The following is a 15,376-nucleotide window of genomic DNA, read 5'->3' as shown; positions in this document are numbered from 1 at the left end:
GATTTAATATGTTAATTTCTGAGCAGGAAAATTTAAAAAAAAAATAGATAAGAAAATTATTATATAAAACATTGAGAAATTATGCAACAAAAATTTTATTTTGGGTTTTGTAAATTTTCATTTGCAAAGCTTATTTAATATATTAATTTTTGAGCAGAAAAATTATTAACAAAAACAAAATAATTATAAAAAAAACTGAGAAATAATGCGATAAATATTATTTTGGGTTTTGTAAATGTTTATTGGTAGAGCTTGAATTTTACTAATTTTTATTATATATATATTATTTTAAGTGTTTGACTTCATATCAAAAGGTGTTATTATTATCAGGCTCGTTTGTTACTAAAATTAAAACATTTTGTAATTTGTTCTTAATTTCATAATCTGAATTCTAAATATTGTAAATATTGGTTGATTGAACTGTTTATTTTAAATATTCATTAATCTTATCTAAATCATTTTTATCATCTTAGACCAATACGAGCTCCTTTTTCATTTCTTTGTAGCTTTTTTATTTGCATTCATCTCTACAAAAGATTTATCTCAAAAAAATTTTTGTTATTTATTTATAATTGCCTTGTTCACAGTCATAAGTTTACCAGAAACATTCCTACTTTGTTTCAGGTTTTTAGCTTAAGTAGTCAAATAATTATTAGAATATGCTGTTGTACTACTATTAAGTATATTTATATTAATAATTAGATTATTCAGTCAAATTAAATTTCTCATTCAAGTTTTGAGAAATATCTTTCAGATTTTAGCTTAGCCTATGAGAGTAAAATGTTTGTTACTTTTTTATTTAGTTGCCTTATTCATTAAAAGGTAGATAATTAATAATCAATTTAGTATAAGCATCATTTTTTTCATTGAATACTTATTAATCGCATTCAATTCTTTTTAACTTTTAATAGAAAGAAAATAAATTAATCTCTATGTCCACAATTGTTTTTATTTGTTCAAAAGAAAGTTAAAATATTTAGTTTTTTTAACTATTTGTAACTTCTGAGTCTCTTTTACAGTATTTAGTTTCAAGTTATGGTACTTATGCAAAAAAGTATATTAGTAAATAAGTTAACCTATTTTTTACAGTTTAATGTAAAGAGATCAGTTAATAAAAGCTAAATTTTATTATTGCAATTAAGCAATGGGAAATAAAATATAAAAGTGCAAAAATTGTTATGAGTAAAGATGTAAATAATTTTAAAATTATTCTGGGAAGGGACAGGAATTTAGGAATGGTTTCAATAGCCTAAGAAGGGAACAGTGTGTCATATATTAATACATTAAAAAGAGCATAAGCAATCATGATTATTGGTAGTAATATAATATTAAATAATTAAGTAGTAAATATGAATATGATTATTATAATCATGATCAGTCTTTTCAAAATATTAAGAAATATGATTCCAAAAAAGAAATACTTGCATAAGTAAACAAACAAAAGTTTACTAAATCTGCTACAGCAAGGACCAAATATTCCGTCATCATCATCGTCAATATCGTCAGCATCTTGATCATTATAACTATGTCTTTACTAAATTTAGTATTTTATCTCTTAAAATTCTTAGTAAATTGTTTTATGGCCAAATATAGAAGTCCTACTAAATATAACTTACAAACCCAACTAACTATAAACTAAAAAATTAAAAGATAATTTAAAATAATTTATCATTAAAGTTTTTAGTAAAATGAGTTTCCAGAAGTATTTATCATTATTTTCTATTTAACTATGTAAAATAGCATTTGTTTAAAAAGCTGCATCATTCATAAAATTCAATAAGTTTTTTGAAAAGGTTGTATTAAATTAATTTTTAATATCTTTATATAAAGCTTGCTGCTCGAAATTAAATAAACTTAAAAAGTATTATGCAACTATTGTTTCAAACACAAACTTAGAAATGTTTTATATATCTTGGATTTCTTCTTTCTTTGATTCTTAGATTTATTAATTGATTTAATCAAACATCTTTTTGTAGCAATAAAGAAAAAGGATATGTTTTAAGTTTATTATGTTTAATAAAGTAATTTCTCCTCCTTCAAACTTTTGAATTGCTTCATATAAATATGTTACAGGAGAAAAATTTAAGCATTAAATTATCTCTATATAGTCAGCAACTTTCTTACCAGATGTAATGTTTAATTATTTCTTTAAAGATTCTACTAAGTCTTTTATAGTTATTTTTTCTTATATTATTTATGAATATTTATGGTACATGGGAACTCCGAATAAAAGACCAAACAACTAATATGGAATATTTATAACTCCAATAACTCCTTAGAGTAAAGAGATGTTTTTTATACTAAAATCTTCAAATTCTATTTTTCTTAAATTCTTATAATCAAGTATATTCTATTCGTTGTATAGTCTAATTTTATTTAAAATTAAACAAATATAATATCAGAAACTTTATAGTTAATTAGGAAATTTACAATGAAAAAAATTAATATTTCAGTTAAATTTATATAAAATATTTGAAAAATTATAATTTAATCGATTACATTTTAAGGGATTTAGTCAAACTTTATTTTAAAGCTTGCAATTAATTACTGTATTTACGACTGCTTTTTGGGGTATAAAACGATTCTTAAATTTTCCATTTTTCTATTGAGTTATTCAATTACCTTTAATAAAAATTTGAAGATTAAAAATAACAATTCTTATTTCAAAATAATTAATTTACACATAAAAGTATCCGAAATCTTTTATTTGCTTAAGTTATTATTTACTTAAACCTTTCATTTAATAAGGATCTTGAATGTGTTCTTATTATTAGGTTAGCTCTAATTCAATTTAAGGAATGTTTAAATTTCCATCTAGTCGGGGTGTATACCTCATTCTCAAATTTACTTGATTTGGTAATATTTTTATGGCATTGCCTTTTGTTTGGAGAATTTTTTGAATTGGTTGTTCTTCTTTTTATTGATACATACATATTTTCTAGTTTAGAATTACATCTAAATGCTAAAAAGCAGTCTGATATTTTTTGTTGTCATTTTCTGAATAAAGTTTAACTCTTTCAAAATTTTGTTAAAGGAACTCTTCATAAGTCAAATTTTGGATAAGAAAATAGAAATCTTCAACTGAGGTTTAAATGTTGTTAGACGAGCTCAGTTAATTTTCTTCATCAATCAAAGGAATCTAATTTTCCATTTAATTAGCTAATTACTTTTAATTTATCGTTTTAATATTTTCTATGTTAAGTTTATTATTTATTTTTGTGAGCTATTAATGCTATAATTTATAAGTAAATGCACTGCAATTACGCCTACTAATTCAGATTTTTGTCACGTATTTGTTTTTCTAAGATTAGCATTCTTATCTTAATTTTTGATAATTTGTATGATATTAATATAAGCTTTAATAAAGTGATGCATTACAAAATAAAAATAAAAACAATTTAAATATTTCATATATTTTATTTATTTTAATAGATTTAGGTAATTAATTGTTTTAGTTAATTAGTTAGCGTTTTGTACATTTGGAGTAGGACTGTTCAGAGTGAATATTTCTGCCATAAGAAAGTAATTAAAAACAATATAAAAAAGGAGCTTATAAATTTTATTATTATTCACTTACTTTTATTTTAAAAACATAATTAATATTGTTTACTTTAGTGAAATAGATTTTGAAACTGAAGTACCCCTTCAATAATAAAATTAGGAGGGCAAAGCAGCTTGAGATTTAAAAAAAAAATATTCATTAGCTATATAAAAATTATTTTAAATGCAGGAACAGCTATATTTATTATTATACATATATTTTTATTAAATAATTAGTGTGGTAATTTATATCTAATTTTTGATCAGCTACCTAATCATAATAAGTGGCACTTTATTCTTTTTATAATTAATTAAATTAAGATATTTAGAATAATATAAGAATGTAAACACTTAATAGTATAAAATCATTACAAATAATTAACTTTCTTTGTCTAAATATTATTTAAATACCATTTATTTTTCTTGTTGAAGACAGCTATATTTAGAGTTTTTAAATATTATTCACATTCTAAACATTTAAAATATTTATATAATTCGGTCTGTCTTTAAGAAAAATAATGAAATATGATTACTATAGATTAATGAGAGCTTCAGATAATTTGAAAAATTTTATTATTTATTTTTTCAAAGTTACTCATATTTGATGGATGTTTTGATATTTGCTTTAATGGATTGGAAACTTTTGTTATCAAAATCCAACCAAAATAGATAAAACCTGATCAGCATCCTCATAAGAATCAAAATAAGATATTATAGCATCATTAAAATTATTTAATCTAAAAAATTATTTCTTAAATTTAGGAAAAATAAATATTTACTTACTTAAGTGTATAGAACTAATTTCCAACACTATTTATGTATGATTTATTTTTTTGAATTTGAGTGTAAACTAAGATAGGAGAAGTTGAGAAAGAACTAATCTATTATTTTTTTCATTTTAAATATTAATACAATAATTTGATTATTTCTATCAAAATTGAATTAAATGGTAGGTTTGAAATATAAATGAAATGTAAGAGGTTAAAATTTATTTATTTATTTTATTTAAAATTTTTAAAAGAAATTTGTTAAAATTTTAAACACTTTTTCAAGTTTCTATAAACATATAGTATACTAAAAATATTATTTGAATATCGTTTTTGTTATAGAAGAAAACTATATTTAGAGTTTTTAAATATTATTTCCATTTTGATTAGTAAGCACTTCAATAATTTGAAAAATTTTATCAATTATTTTCTCAAAATTACTCGTATACAACTTTATAGGTTTGAAAATTTAAATGTAATATTAAAGATTAAAATTTATTTATTTTATTTAAATTTTAAACACTTATACAAGTTTCTATAAGCATAAATATACTAAAAAACTATAAACCCAATGTTTTTGTCTTATTATGTTTAAAAAATAATTAAATAAAATATTTATATTTTTTGCTTTTATTTTTAGATCTTAGACCGTATTCCTACTGACCCGAAATTGGTTTATTCTGAAGAATTTGAGTGTAAACTAAGTTAATTAAAATTGAGAAAAAATTAATTTATTAGTTTAATCTTTTTAATGGTATATAGAATAATTAATGTGATAGATAAAACCTGATTGAAAAGAATAAAATGGATAAGTTAAATATAATGTAATAGATTAAATGTTATTTAAAAAGTTGAAATCTATTTCAGTTTAATTTTAGATTAATAACTTTTACATATTTCTATAAAATAGGATTTAAAATCATTAATAAAATCTATCAGAAAAATAAAAAATACTACACATAGTGAATTTATTTCATAATAAAAATTGTTAGTTAGGATTTAAAATTAGATTCATTTAAATTTGCATTATTATTACTAAAAATTGTTTTTAAAATAATTTACACATAAACTATATTCGTTCATATGAATATTTATATATACATTATTGATAATCCCATATCTCATAAAAAATAAATAAAATTTTTAAGCATAAGCTTTACTCTAACAGAGTGAGTATTATTTTTAGGATACCAATAAAAAAAACTAAGAAGCCTAAATTTAAATATATTATATTTTTTTAAGCACTGGACTTCATATCAAAAGGTGTTATTAATATCAAACTCATTTGTTACTAAAATTAAAACATTTTGTAATTTGTTCTAAATTTCATAATCTGAATTCTAAATATTATAAATATTGGTTAATTGAAATGTTTATTTTAAATATTCATTAATCTTGTCTAAATCGTTTTAGTCATCTTAAACCAATACGAGCTCCTTTTTCATTTCTTTGTAGCTTTTTTATTTGTATTCATATCCACAAAAGATTTATCTCAAAAAAAATTTTGTTATTTATTTATAATTGCCTTGTTCGCAGTCATAAGCTTACCAAAAACATTCCTACTTTGTTTCAGGTTTTTAGCTTAAGTAGTCAAATAATTATAAGAATACGTTGTTGTACTATTATTAAGTATATTTATATTTATAATTAGTAAGATATCCAGTCAAATTAAATTTCTCATTCAATTTTTGAGTAATATCTTTCAGATTTTAGCTTAACCTAATAGAGTAAAATGTTTGTTTCTTTTTTATTTAGTTGCCTTATTCATTAAAAGGTAGATAATTAATAATCAATTTAGTATAAGCATCATTTTTTTCATTTAATACTTATTAATCACATTCAATTCTTTTTAACTTTTAATAGAAAGAAAATAAATTAATCTCTATGTCCACAATTGTTTTTATTTGTTCAAAAGAAAGTTAAAATATTTAGTTTTTTTAACTATTTGTAACTTCTGAGTCTCTTTTACAGTATTTAGTTTCAAGTTATGGTACTTATGCAAAAAAGTATATTAGTAAATAAGTTAACCTATTTTTTACAGTTTAATGTAAAGAGATCAGTTAATAAAAGCTAAATTTTATTATTGCAATTAGGCAATGAGAAATAAAATATAAAAGCACAAAAATTGTTAAGAGTAAAGATGTAAATAATTTTAAAATTATTCTGGGAAGGGGCAGGAATTTAGGAATGGTGTCAATAGCCTAAGAAGAGAACAGTGTGTCATATATGAATACATTTATAAGAGTATAAGCAGCGATGATTATTAGTAGCAACATAATATAACATACGTAAGCAGTAAATATGAATAGGATTATAATAATCATGATCAGTCTTTTCAAAATATTAAGAAATATGATTCCATAAAGGAAATACTTGCATAAGTAGACAATAAAAAGTCTACTAAATCTGCTACAGCAAGGACCAAATATTCCATCATCATTATCATCATCATCACTATCATCAGCATTTTCTTCATTACGACTCCGTCTTTACTAAATATAGTATTTTATCTCTTAAAATTCTTAGTAAATTGTTTTATGGCCATATTTAGAAGTCTTACTAAATATAATTTGCAGGCCTAACTGACTATAAACTAAAAAATTAAAATATTATTTAAAATGATTCATCATTAAAACTTTTAGTAATGTGAGTTTCCAGAAGTATTTATCATTATTTTCTATTTAACTATATAAAATAGTGTTTGTTTAAAAAGCTGCATCATTCATAAAATTCAATAAGTTTTTTGAAAAGGTAGTATTAAATTAGTTTTTAATATCTTTATATAGAGCTTATTGCTCGAAATTAAATAAATTTAAAAAGTATTATGCAACTATAGTTTCAAAGACCAACTTAGAAATGTTTTAAATATCTTGGAATGATTCTTAGAGTTTTTAATTGATTTAATCAAACATCTTTTTGTGGCAATAAAGAAAAAGGATGTGTTTAAAGTTTTCTAAGTTTACTAAAGTAATTTCTCCTCCTTCAAACTTTTGGATTGATTCATATAAATAGGCTATAGGAGATATATTTAAGCATTAAATTAGCTCTAAGTAGTCAGCAACTTTCTTACTAGATGTAATGTTTAATTATTTCTTTAAAGATTCTACAAAGTCTTCCATAGTCATTTTTTCTTTTATAATTTATGAATCTTTTTTGTACATGGGAACTCCGAATAAAATACCAAACAATTAATATGGAATATTTATAACTCCTATAACTCCTTAGAGTAAAGAGATATTTTTTAAACTAAAATCTTCGAATTCTTTTTTTCTTAAATTCTTATAACCAAGTATATTCTATTCATTGTAAAGACTAAGTTTATTTAAAATTAAAAAAAAATATTAGAAATTTAATAGATATTCTCAGTTAGTTAATTAATTTATTACTAAAATTACAATAAAAAAATTAATATTTCAGTTTTATTTATATAAAATATTTGTAAAAAATATAATTTAATGGATTACATTTTGAGAGATTTTGTCAAACTTTATTTTAAAACTTGCAATTAATTGCTATATTAAAGACTGTTCTTTGGAGTATAAAACGATTCTGAGATTTTCCATCTTTCAATTGAATTATTCAATTACCTTTAACTAATATTTTAAGATTTAAAATAATGAATCTTATTTCAAAATAATTATTTTACACATAAAAATATCCGAAATCTTTTATTTGCTTAAGTTATTATTTACTTAAACCTTTCATTTAATGAGGTTCTTGGATATTTTCTTATTTTTAGGTTAGTTCTAATTTAATTTAAGGAGAGTTTAAGTTCCAATCTAGTAGTGGTGTATACCTTATTGTCAAATTTACTTGATTTGGTAACATTTTGATGGTATTACCTTTTGTCTGGAGAATTTTTTGAATTGGTTGTTCTTCTTTTTATTGATACATACAAATCTTTTAGTTTAGAATTACATCTAAATGCCAAAAAGCAGTTTGATATTTGTTGTCGTCTTTTTCTGAATAAAGTTTAATTCTTTCAAAATTTTGTGAAAGGAACTCTTCATAAGTCAAATTTTGGATAAGAAAATAGAAATCTTCAACTGAGGTTTAAATGTTGTTTGAATGGCTCAGTTGATTTTCTTCATCAATCAAAAGAATCTAATTTTCCATTTAACAAGCTAATTACTTTTAATTTCTCATTATAATGTTTTCTATCTTAAGTTTATTATTTATATTTATGATATTTAAATGTCATGCTTTATATGTAAATGTACAGCACTTATACCTACTAATTCAAATTTTTGTTGCGTATTTGTTTTTCTAAGTATAGCATGTTTATCTTAATTTTTGATAATTTGTAAGATAACAATATAAGATTTATAAACAGATGTATTACAAAATAAAGATCAAATAGATCTAGTATTTCATAGATTTATTTATTTTAATAGATTTAAGTAATTAATTGTTTTTTTTAGTTAATTAGTTATTGTTTTGTCTATTTGGGGTAGGATACACTGAGCAGAGTGAATATTTCTGCCATAAGAAAGTAATTAAAAACAATATAAAAGAGGAGCTTATAAATTTTATAATTATTCTTCATCTTTTATTTTAAAAACATAATAAATATCTTTTGCTTTAATGAAATAGATTTCGAAACTGAAATACCCCTTCAATAATAAAATTTTATATATTTTAATTTATAAATAAATAATCTTATAAAAAATAAAAATAAAGTGGTTGAGTTATTTCTAATATTTGTATTTTTAAAGAATTACAAATTAAGTAAGTATATAAGTTAATATTAACTAAATGATATTATAAAGTCAATAAATTATTTGATTTTACACAATAATTTCTTAATTTCCAAATTAAAATTATCATGTATGAATGTAATTTTTTATATTTATACTTACATATATTATTAAATAATTAGTTAATCATAAATATTTTTTAGTTACTAGGGATTAATATAATTATAAATTACATATTTTTGATCATATTTGGTAATACATATCTAATCTTTGATCAGCTAGCTACCTAATCACACTAGTAAGAACTTTATCAATTTTATAATTAATTAGATTAAGATATTAAAAATAGTATAAGAATATAATAAATGGCCTAATAGTATAAAATTATTATAAATAATTAACTTTCTTTGTCTAAATATTATTTGAATATCGTTTTTGTTGTTGAATAAAGCTATATTTACAGTTTTTAAATATTATTCACACTCAAAAAATTCAAATATTAATATAATTCGGTCATTAAGAAAAATAATACAGCATAATTACTTTTGATTAGTGATTGAGTGCTTCAGATAATTCGAAAAATTTTATTATTTATTTTCTTAAAATTACTCATTTTCGCTGGATGTTTTCATCATATCTTTTCTTTTATGGATTAGAAACTTTTTTTATCAAGATCCAACAAAATAGATAGATAACCTGATCAGCATCCTGATAAGAATCAAAATAAGATAATATAGCATTATTAAAATTTAGGAAAAATACCTATTTTAAGTAGATAGAACTAATTTTCTATTACTATGATTTATTTTTTTGAATTTGAGTGTGACTATGATAGGAAAATAAGAGATATAACTAATCTATTTATTTTTTTCTTTTTAAATATATTTTGATTACCGTAGTTTCTGATTAATTACGGACTAACTCAAATCAAAATTTTTGTAAAAATTTAGTCCTTCATTTGGCTTAATAAAAAAATTCTTTTAAGATTTCTAAATATGGTCTTAGTTTATGAGAATATTAGGTATATTGATTGTCTTTTTATAAATCAAATTTAAAAATAATTTATAAATAAAAAAAATAGTATATTTAACATTATTAATATTTGTTCTTCGTTCCCTAAGAAAATTGAAAATAAGAAGAGAAAAATATACAAATAGATTCTTATGTTTTTATTGTTCATAAAGAAAAAAATAAAATGTTATTTATTAAGAAGTTTTTCATAAAATATAGCTTTAATTGAAAAGTGTAACAAAAATTAAATATTTTCAATACAAATTATAATAAATATACAATAGATCAGTCTTTTAATTTAGAGATATTAACTAGCAACAAATCTTAAAAAAAATAGTATATTTAACATTATTAATATTTGTTGTTCGTTCCCTAAGAAAATTGAAAATAAGAAGAGAAAAATATACAAATAGATTCTTATGTTTTTATTGTTCATAAAGAAAAAAATAAAGTGTTATTTATTACTAAGTTTTTCATAAAATATAACTTTAATTGAAAAGTGTAACAAAAATTAAATATTTTCAATACAAATTATAATAAATATACAATATATCAGTCTTTTAATTTAGAGATATTAACTAGCAACCAATCTTATGGCTCAAAGGTTAATAAGCCACTATTTGAAGCTTGTTTCTTAAAGATTTTTTAGAGGCATTTTGAAAATGAAAAGACTTCAGAACCGTAGAAGAAATAAGTAAAGTTGTACTTTTCTTTGAAGTATTAATTGATCTAGTTCATTAAATTCTAATCATATTTGCTCACATTTTTATCTTTCATAACTATATCATTAAAGACTGATTCGTATTAACTGACTCCGAAAATTTTAGAAAGCAGCTTCTCTGCTAGTCCTTGATAGTCGTATTGTTATAAACCATATTTTTACCAGAGAATCCATGTATAGGTAGAGTTAGGAGGGAATTTTTCATAGAGATAGTATTGAATTTATAAATATAGGTTTAGAGATTCTGTAAAAGTATAGACAAAATTAAAAGTTAGTCTTTCAAATTTAGGAGTTGAAATTTCCTTTTTTTTCATTTTTTCTTTAAATGTGTATTCAAAATTAGCATCAATGGCTTATTTAAGTGTTGACATTTAATTAGTTATTTTGTTATCTTCCATTTAAAATGGAGAATTTTTAATAATTTCTTCAAGCATCTTATTATTATCTGAATAAAGCTAACCTACTTTGCTTTTTTGGTAGTTCATGTAATACTTTGTTAGAATCTTTTCAATTTTACTTTCTATTATGTATTTTACTTGATCGAAAGAAAGTTAGTATCCTACTTTTATCTTTTCTTATCCTTGTTGCATTAGATTTCTCTGATTTTGAAGGAGAGCATCTTCTTCACCCCTAAATACAACTTTTTTTTCTCTAATTTTTTTAGCACTGTAGGAATCTTTTTTAGGCACTCTTCCATTACATGTGAGGATGCAATAAGTAAAGTAATCAAGTAATCTTCTAGGTATAATTAGAAGGCATATGAAGAGATTAAATAATATGAGGAATAGGTATATGATCATGCAAAAAACACAAATAAGCATTTATACTAATCCTTTTAAGATCACCTTCATAAAAAGCTAGAATATGGGTAACACAACTGGGTAACTGTATTAGTCTCCTGAAGGAACACTCATGTCATAGATAAAAATAGTAAACACAATTTTGAGAAGAGCATAAGGAGTGCACAAGAGCCAAAACAATAAAACTATTGGGAAGAATACAAACAAAATGCAAGAGAAGAAGATATAAACTATTCTTAAAAAGATGTTTAACATGATGAACTGGTACAAGAATTGGTTAATTATCCTGTTATGTAAAAATAACACAATACTTCCTACCTTTTTAGAAAAGAATCCTCCATCTCCTATTTCTTCGAAACTTTTATAGTTTTACTTAACTTACTCACTAATATTGCTGGACTCTCTTGGGACATATCCATCGCCGAAACAAATTAGATTCTTGAACCCATAAGGAGATTTGAATAGGAATTTAATATATTTGCTAAATACGTAGTTAGTTAATCTGTTGCATTCATTAAAGTAAAATTTAAACTTCCAAAAGTAGGTATCTCTACTAATATTTTTTGCGCAGCAATTATTTAGCTTATCTTCAAATATTCTATTCTTAGAATAAATCGCTTGCTTTTCTAAGATGCTGAGACCAGATAAAGTTTCGTTCGATATAAGCTTTACTAACTCATATTGCTTATCTAGTTTGTGCTTCTTTAGAGCTTTTAGAAGAGCGTCAACTTTCTTATGGTCATTCCTTAATGATTTATCATAAATGTATTTAGAAATTAAATAATCCCCTTTAACATAGTTCAAAAGGCTGTTTATTTCTTCTCTATTAAGATCTTTATCAACTAGGAATTGGTTGTAAGTCTTAGTAATTCTCTCTAAAATCTTATCTTGCAGCTCAGACGAATTAAAAACCGTTTACTTAAGCACCATTTACCCATCTTCGATGAGGGAAATAATTTGTAAAACTTCTTTTATCTCGTTAAAATTTATAGTCTTAGAGGTGAAAATAGTAGGATCTCTCAAGAGGCGATTGATGAAATTGAGTTCAATATATTTTTCAGGATTCTTTTTAACTTTTTCTTCGATTCTTTTTTAAAAGACTATTTCTTTTTCTTTCTTAATTGCAAATAGGTCATATTGAAAGATAGGAAAGCCAATAAAAAGTTCAACAGCTTAAATAGATGCGTGAATAATCTATCTTAATCCATCAACAATAGATATATTAGAGAAATCTTCCTTAATGTCTAAGCAGCTGATATCTCTTAGCTTCTTGGATGAAATAATTGACTTGAAATCTCCTTCAATCCATAATCTATTTATCAACAAATTTTATATTAATAGGATTTATCAAATAGTAAACTAAATAAATTAATTAATTAATTAGTTACCTATCTTTAATTAACCCTAGGTAGTGCTTTATATTATGAATCTAAATTTTTACTTTCTCAATGCATCTTTTCTTTCCATAGTAGATAGATTTCCTAACTTACCATTCTTAGTAAAGATTAGGCAATATAAAGCTATTTAAAATAGTTAAAATTAACTTAATAAAATAATTATTTGTAGATAATTATTTACGCTTTGAAGCTACCAGACTCATTTATTTAAGCTATTTAGCTCATGGTAAGAGGTTTTCTTGGCTTTTGAAACTCTATTCCTTCTCTTGAGTCTAACACAAGAAACTCTTCTCTTTTCATTTTGTAATAGTTGAAATCAAGAATCTCTTTGTCTTAGAATTCGATCATTGGATATGTTATCTGAGTAGGCGTCAGCATTACTTTTGGTCTATCTTATTTTATAATGAAGTATGGAAGCTCAGCTTCGTTTCCGCTACTCTCAAGATCCCAGTATTTGAAGGAGTCGTGGAAGTATTTGTTTAGGCAATTAATTTCAGGATCATCGCATTCTTCGTAGTCGTAAAAGTTCCTTACGTTAAAGTAAGAGTACTTTTCTAAGATTGCCTTGCACATGCGATCTTCATCTTCTTTGTATTAATTTGATTTATCCATTTATTAATTTAGGTGTTTAATCAAATCTATTTTTTTTTTTAATTTAATATTTATGTGATGATATATTACTTAAAATTAATATTTATAAGGCATTATTGCTATTTTTAATACTGATAAAATCCTAATTCTTAGATTATTCCCTACCCCTTCATCAAAATCATATCTTTTTTTGATTTCGATAAAATAAATTGTGAGAATAAATAAAATTTATATTAAAATAGACTAAATATCTCCATTTTTGAGAATCTAAGGGCATAAAAGGTATAGATAGAAAGATTTCAGTTAAATTAAAATTCAATCAATTCATGTGGCTATTATAATAAATCTTGTAAAATTTATTGTTTTATTGTTTTAAAAGCATTCAAATTTTGCTAACTAATTCACACTACTAAAAGACTTTTTGTTAATTTCAATTGCTTTTTTCTCTTAGTCATTATTACAAATATGATTTTTCATAATAGTTTTGACAATGAAATATAAATAAAAAAATCTAACATTGCTTAAATTTTTTAAACAACATTATGCATGAAAAGATTAAAGCGAATTTTTAAGAATATTAAAAAAATAAGCTAATAAGATTAAAAAAAGTGTTTAAATTTATTATAATATAAGTGAGATTTTGTAGAAAATCAATTTATATTTTTGGAATTTTAAATAAAATATAAAATAATTTATGACATTTTTTTTCAGTTAATTTAGAAATGGACAAGTTTTTTTATTTTAAGTATTGGGTTAAGCATTCCGACAAGTTTCCTATTAAGAATAAAGTCAATATTTTATTTTTTCAAAAGCAAAATAATAGAAAAATGATTACTAACGTTATTGAGGTAGAGTCTTAACAACTAAATAATTGAGGTTTTTAAATTTAGACAGCTTTTGAAAGAATTTAGCTTTGTTCTCTGTATTGAAATGGTGGTAAGTAAAAGGGAATAATATCTGAAGCTCTTGAATTTTTTGAGATTCTTAAATTTCCTCAATTAAGCATTGCAAATTTTCCCAACTAACAAGAGAACAATAGCTTTTAAAATATAAGAATAGATTTGCATTGATTAAATAAGCATTTTGAATAAAGTATGAAATTACTTAATCAAGCTGATGTTCAGTTTTAATAGACTATCTTTAGAAGCATTTATAGATTTTCCTAAATCTTTTAGAGTTTAATTTAGTTAATCGTTTTGGCTAATATTTTCATTTTTATTCTAATTCTAGCAAAGAAAGGTCAAATCACAAACTATTTTTTCGAGAAATTAGCACTGCTAAAAGCATTTACAAACCTTTGAGAAAATATCTTATGGTAATATACTTTAAAATAAAATAAAATAAGTTATTTATTAAAAAATATGTATTCTTTACTCAGCTATCTTTATTTACAACTCCTTTAACTTAAGCTATGATCCTATCACACTATACTAAATATCATTAAACTATATTTAGGTTTTCATCTAACTACATTTAAAATTTATTACTATATTTTCCTATGAAACTTGCGAATTTGTTAAAATTTTGGTCGTTTTTCCAAAAGAGTATTTATTAGGATTATATACATAAGAATTTAAAGTATGTAGAAAAAGTAATAAATTTAATGTTATCAAAATGTTTCTAAAACAAAAAAAAAATATTGTTTGGATTTTTATAATTTTTAAATTTATAAAAAACACTAATTAAATTTATAAAAAAATAAGAAAACCAATAAAAGAATTTTTTTATATATTATTTTAAGATGGATGTATTTTTGTTATTTAAAATACTTAAAAAATGATTGATTCATTTTTTTAATTACCGTTTTAGTATAAATAGAGTTTGAGAATTTTCAATCAACAAACATTTTAAA

General features: G+C 22.2%; 4 protein-coding genes across 4 annotated transcripts; all 4 read right to left on the bottom strand. All coding sequences in view use genetic code 6, as the record gives it.

Moving 5' to 3' along the window:
* Positions 1–2,108: 2,108 nt before the first annotated feature.
* Positions 2,109–3,151, bottom strand: TTHERM_00549420 (transmembrane protein, putative; the record flags this gene model as incomplete). Its single annotated transcript, XM_971598.2, has 4 exons — positions 2,109–2,166; positions 2,214–2,366; positions 2,500–2,622; positions 2,682–3,151. 4 exons carry the CDS (start codon positions 3,149–3,151, stop codon positions 2,109–2,111), a joined length of 804 nt encoding a protein of 267 aa, XP_976691.2.
* Positions 3,152–6,527: 3,376 nt separating this feature from the next.
* On the bottom strand, positions 6,528–8,453 carry TTHERM_00549430 (transmembrane protein, putative; the record flags this gene model as incomplete). Its single annotated transcript, XM_971599.2, has 5 exons — positions 6,528–6,638; positions 6,709–6,900; positions 7,271–7,619; positions 7,772–7,894; positions 7,954–8,453. 5 exons carry the CDS (start codon positions 8,451–8,453, stop codon positions 6,528–6,530), a joined length of 1,275 nt encoding a protein of 424 aa, XP_976692.2.
* A 2,114-nt stretch (positions 8,454–10,567) lies between these two features.
* TTHERM_00549440 (transmembrane protein, putative) lies at positions 10,568–13,545 on the bottom strand (the record flags this gene model as incomplete). Its single annotated transcript, XM_971600.3, has 3 exons — positions 10,568–12,848; positions 12,925–13,056; positions 13,115–13,545. 3 exons carry the CDS (start codon positions 13,543–13,545, stop codon positions 10,568–10,570), a joined length of 2,844 nt encoding a protein of 947 aa, XP_976693.1.
* A 686-nt stretch (positions 13,546–14,231) lies between these two features.
* TTHERM_00549450 (hypothetical protein) lies at positions 14,232–14,987 on the bottom strand (the record flags this gene model as incomplete). Its single annotated transcript, XM_971601.2, has 4 exons — positions 14,232–14,298; positions 14,360–14,563; positions 14,629–14,847; positions 14,899–14,987. The coding sequence occupies 4 exons, from the start codon at positions 14,985–14,987 to the stop codon at positions 14,232–14,234; spliced, it is 579 nt and encodes a 192-aa protein (XP_976694.2).
* Positions 14,988–15,376: the final 389 nt, after the last annotated feature.

This window comes from Tetrahymena thermophila (genome assembly GCF_000189635.1).
Source record: "Tetrahymena thermophila SB210 genomic scaffold scf_8254823, whole genome shotgun sequence".
NCBI lineage: Eukaryota > Ciliophora > Oligohymenophorea > Hymenostomatida > Tetrahymenidae > Tetrahymena > Tetrahymena thermophila.
Note: the sequence above shows the minus strand (reverse complement) of the source record. Positions and strands in the feature narration are given on the sequence as shown.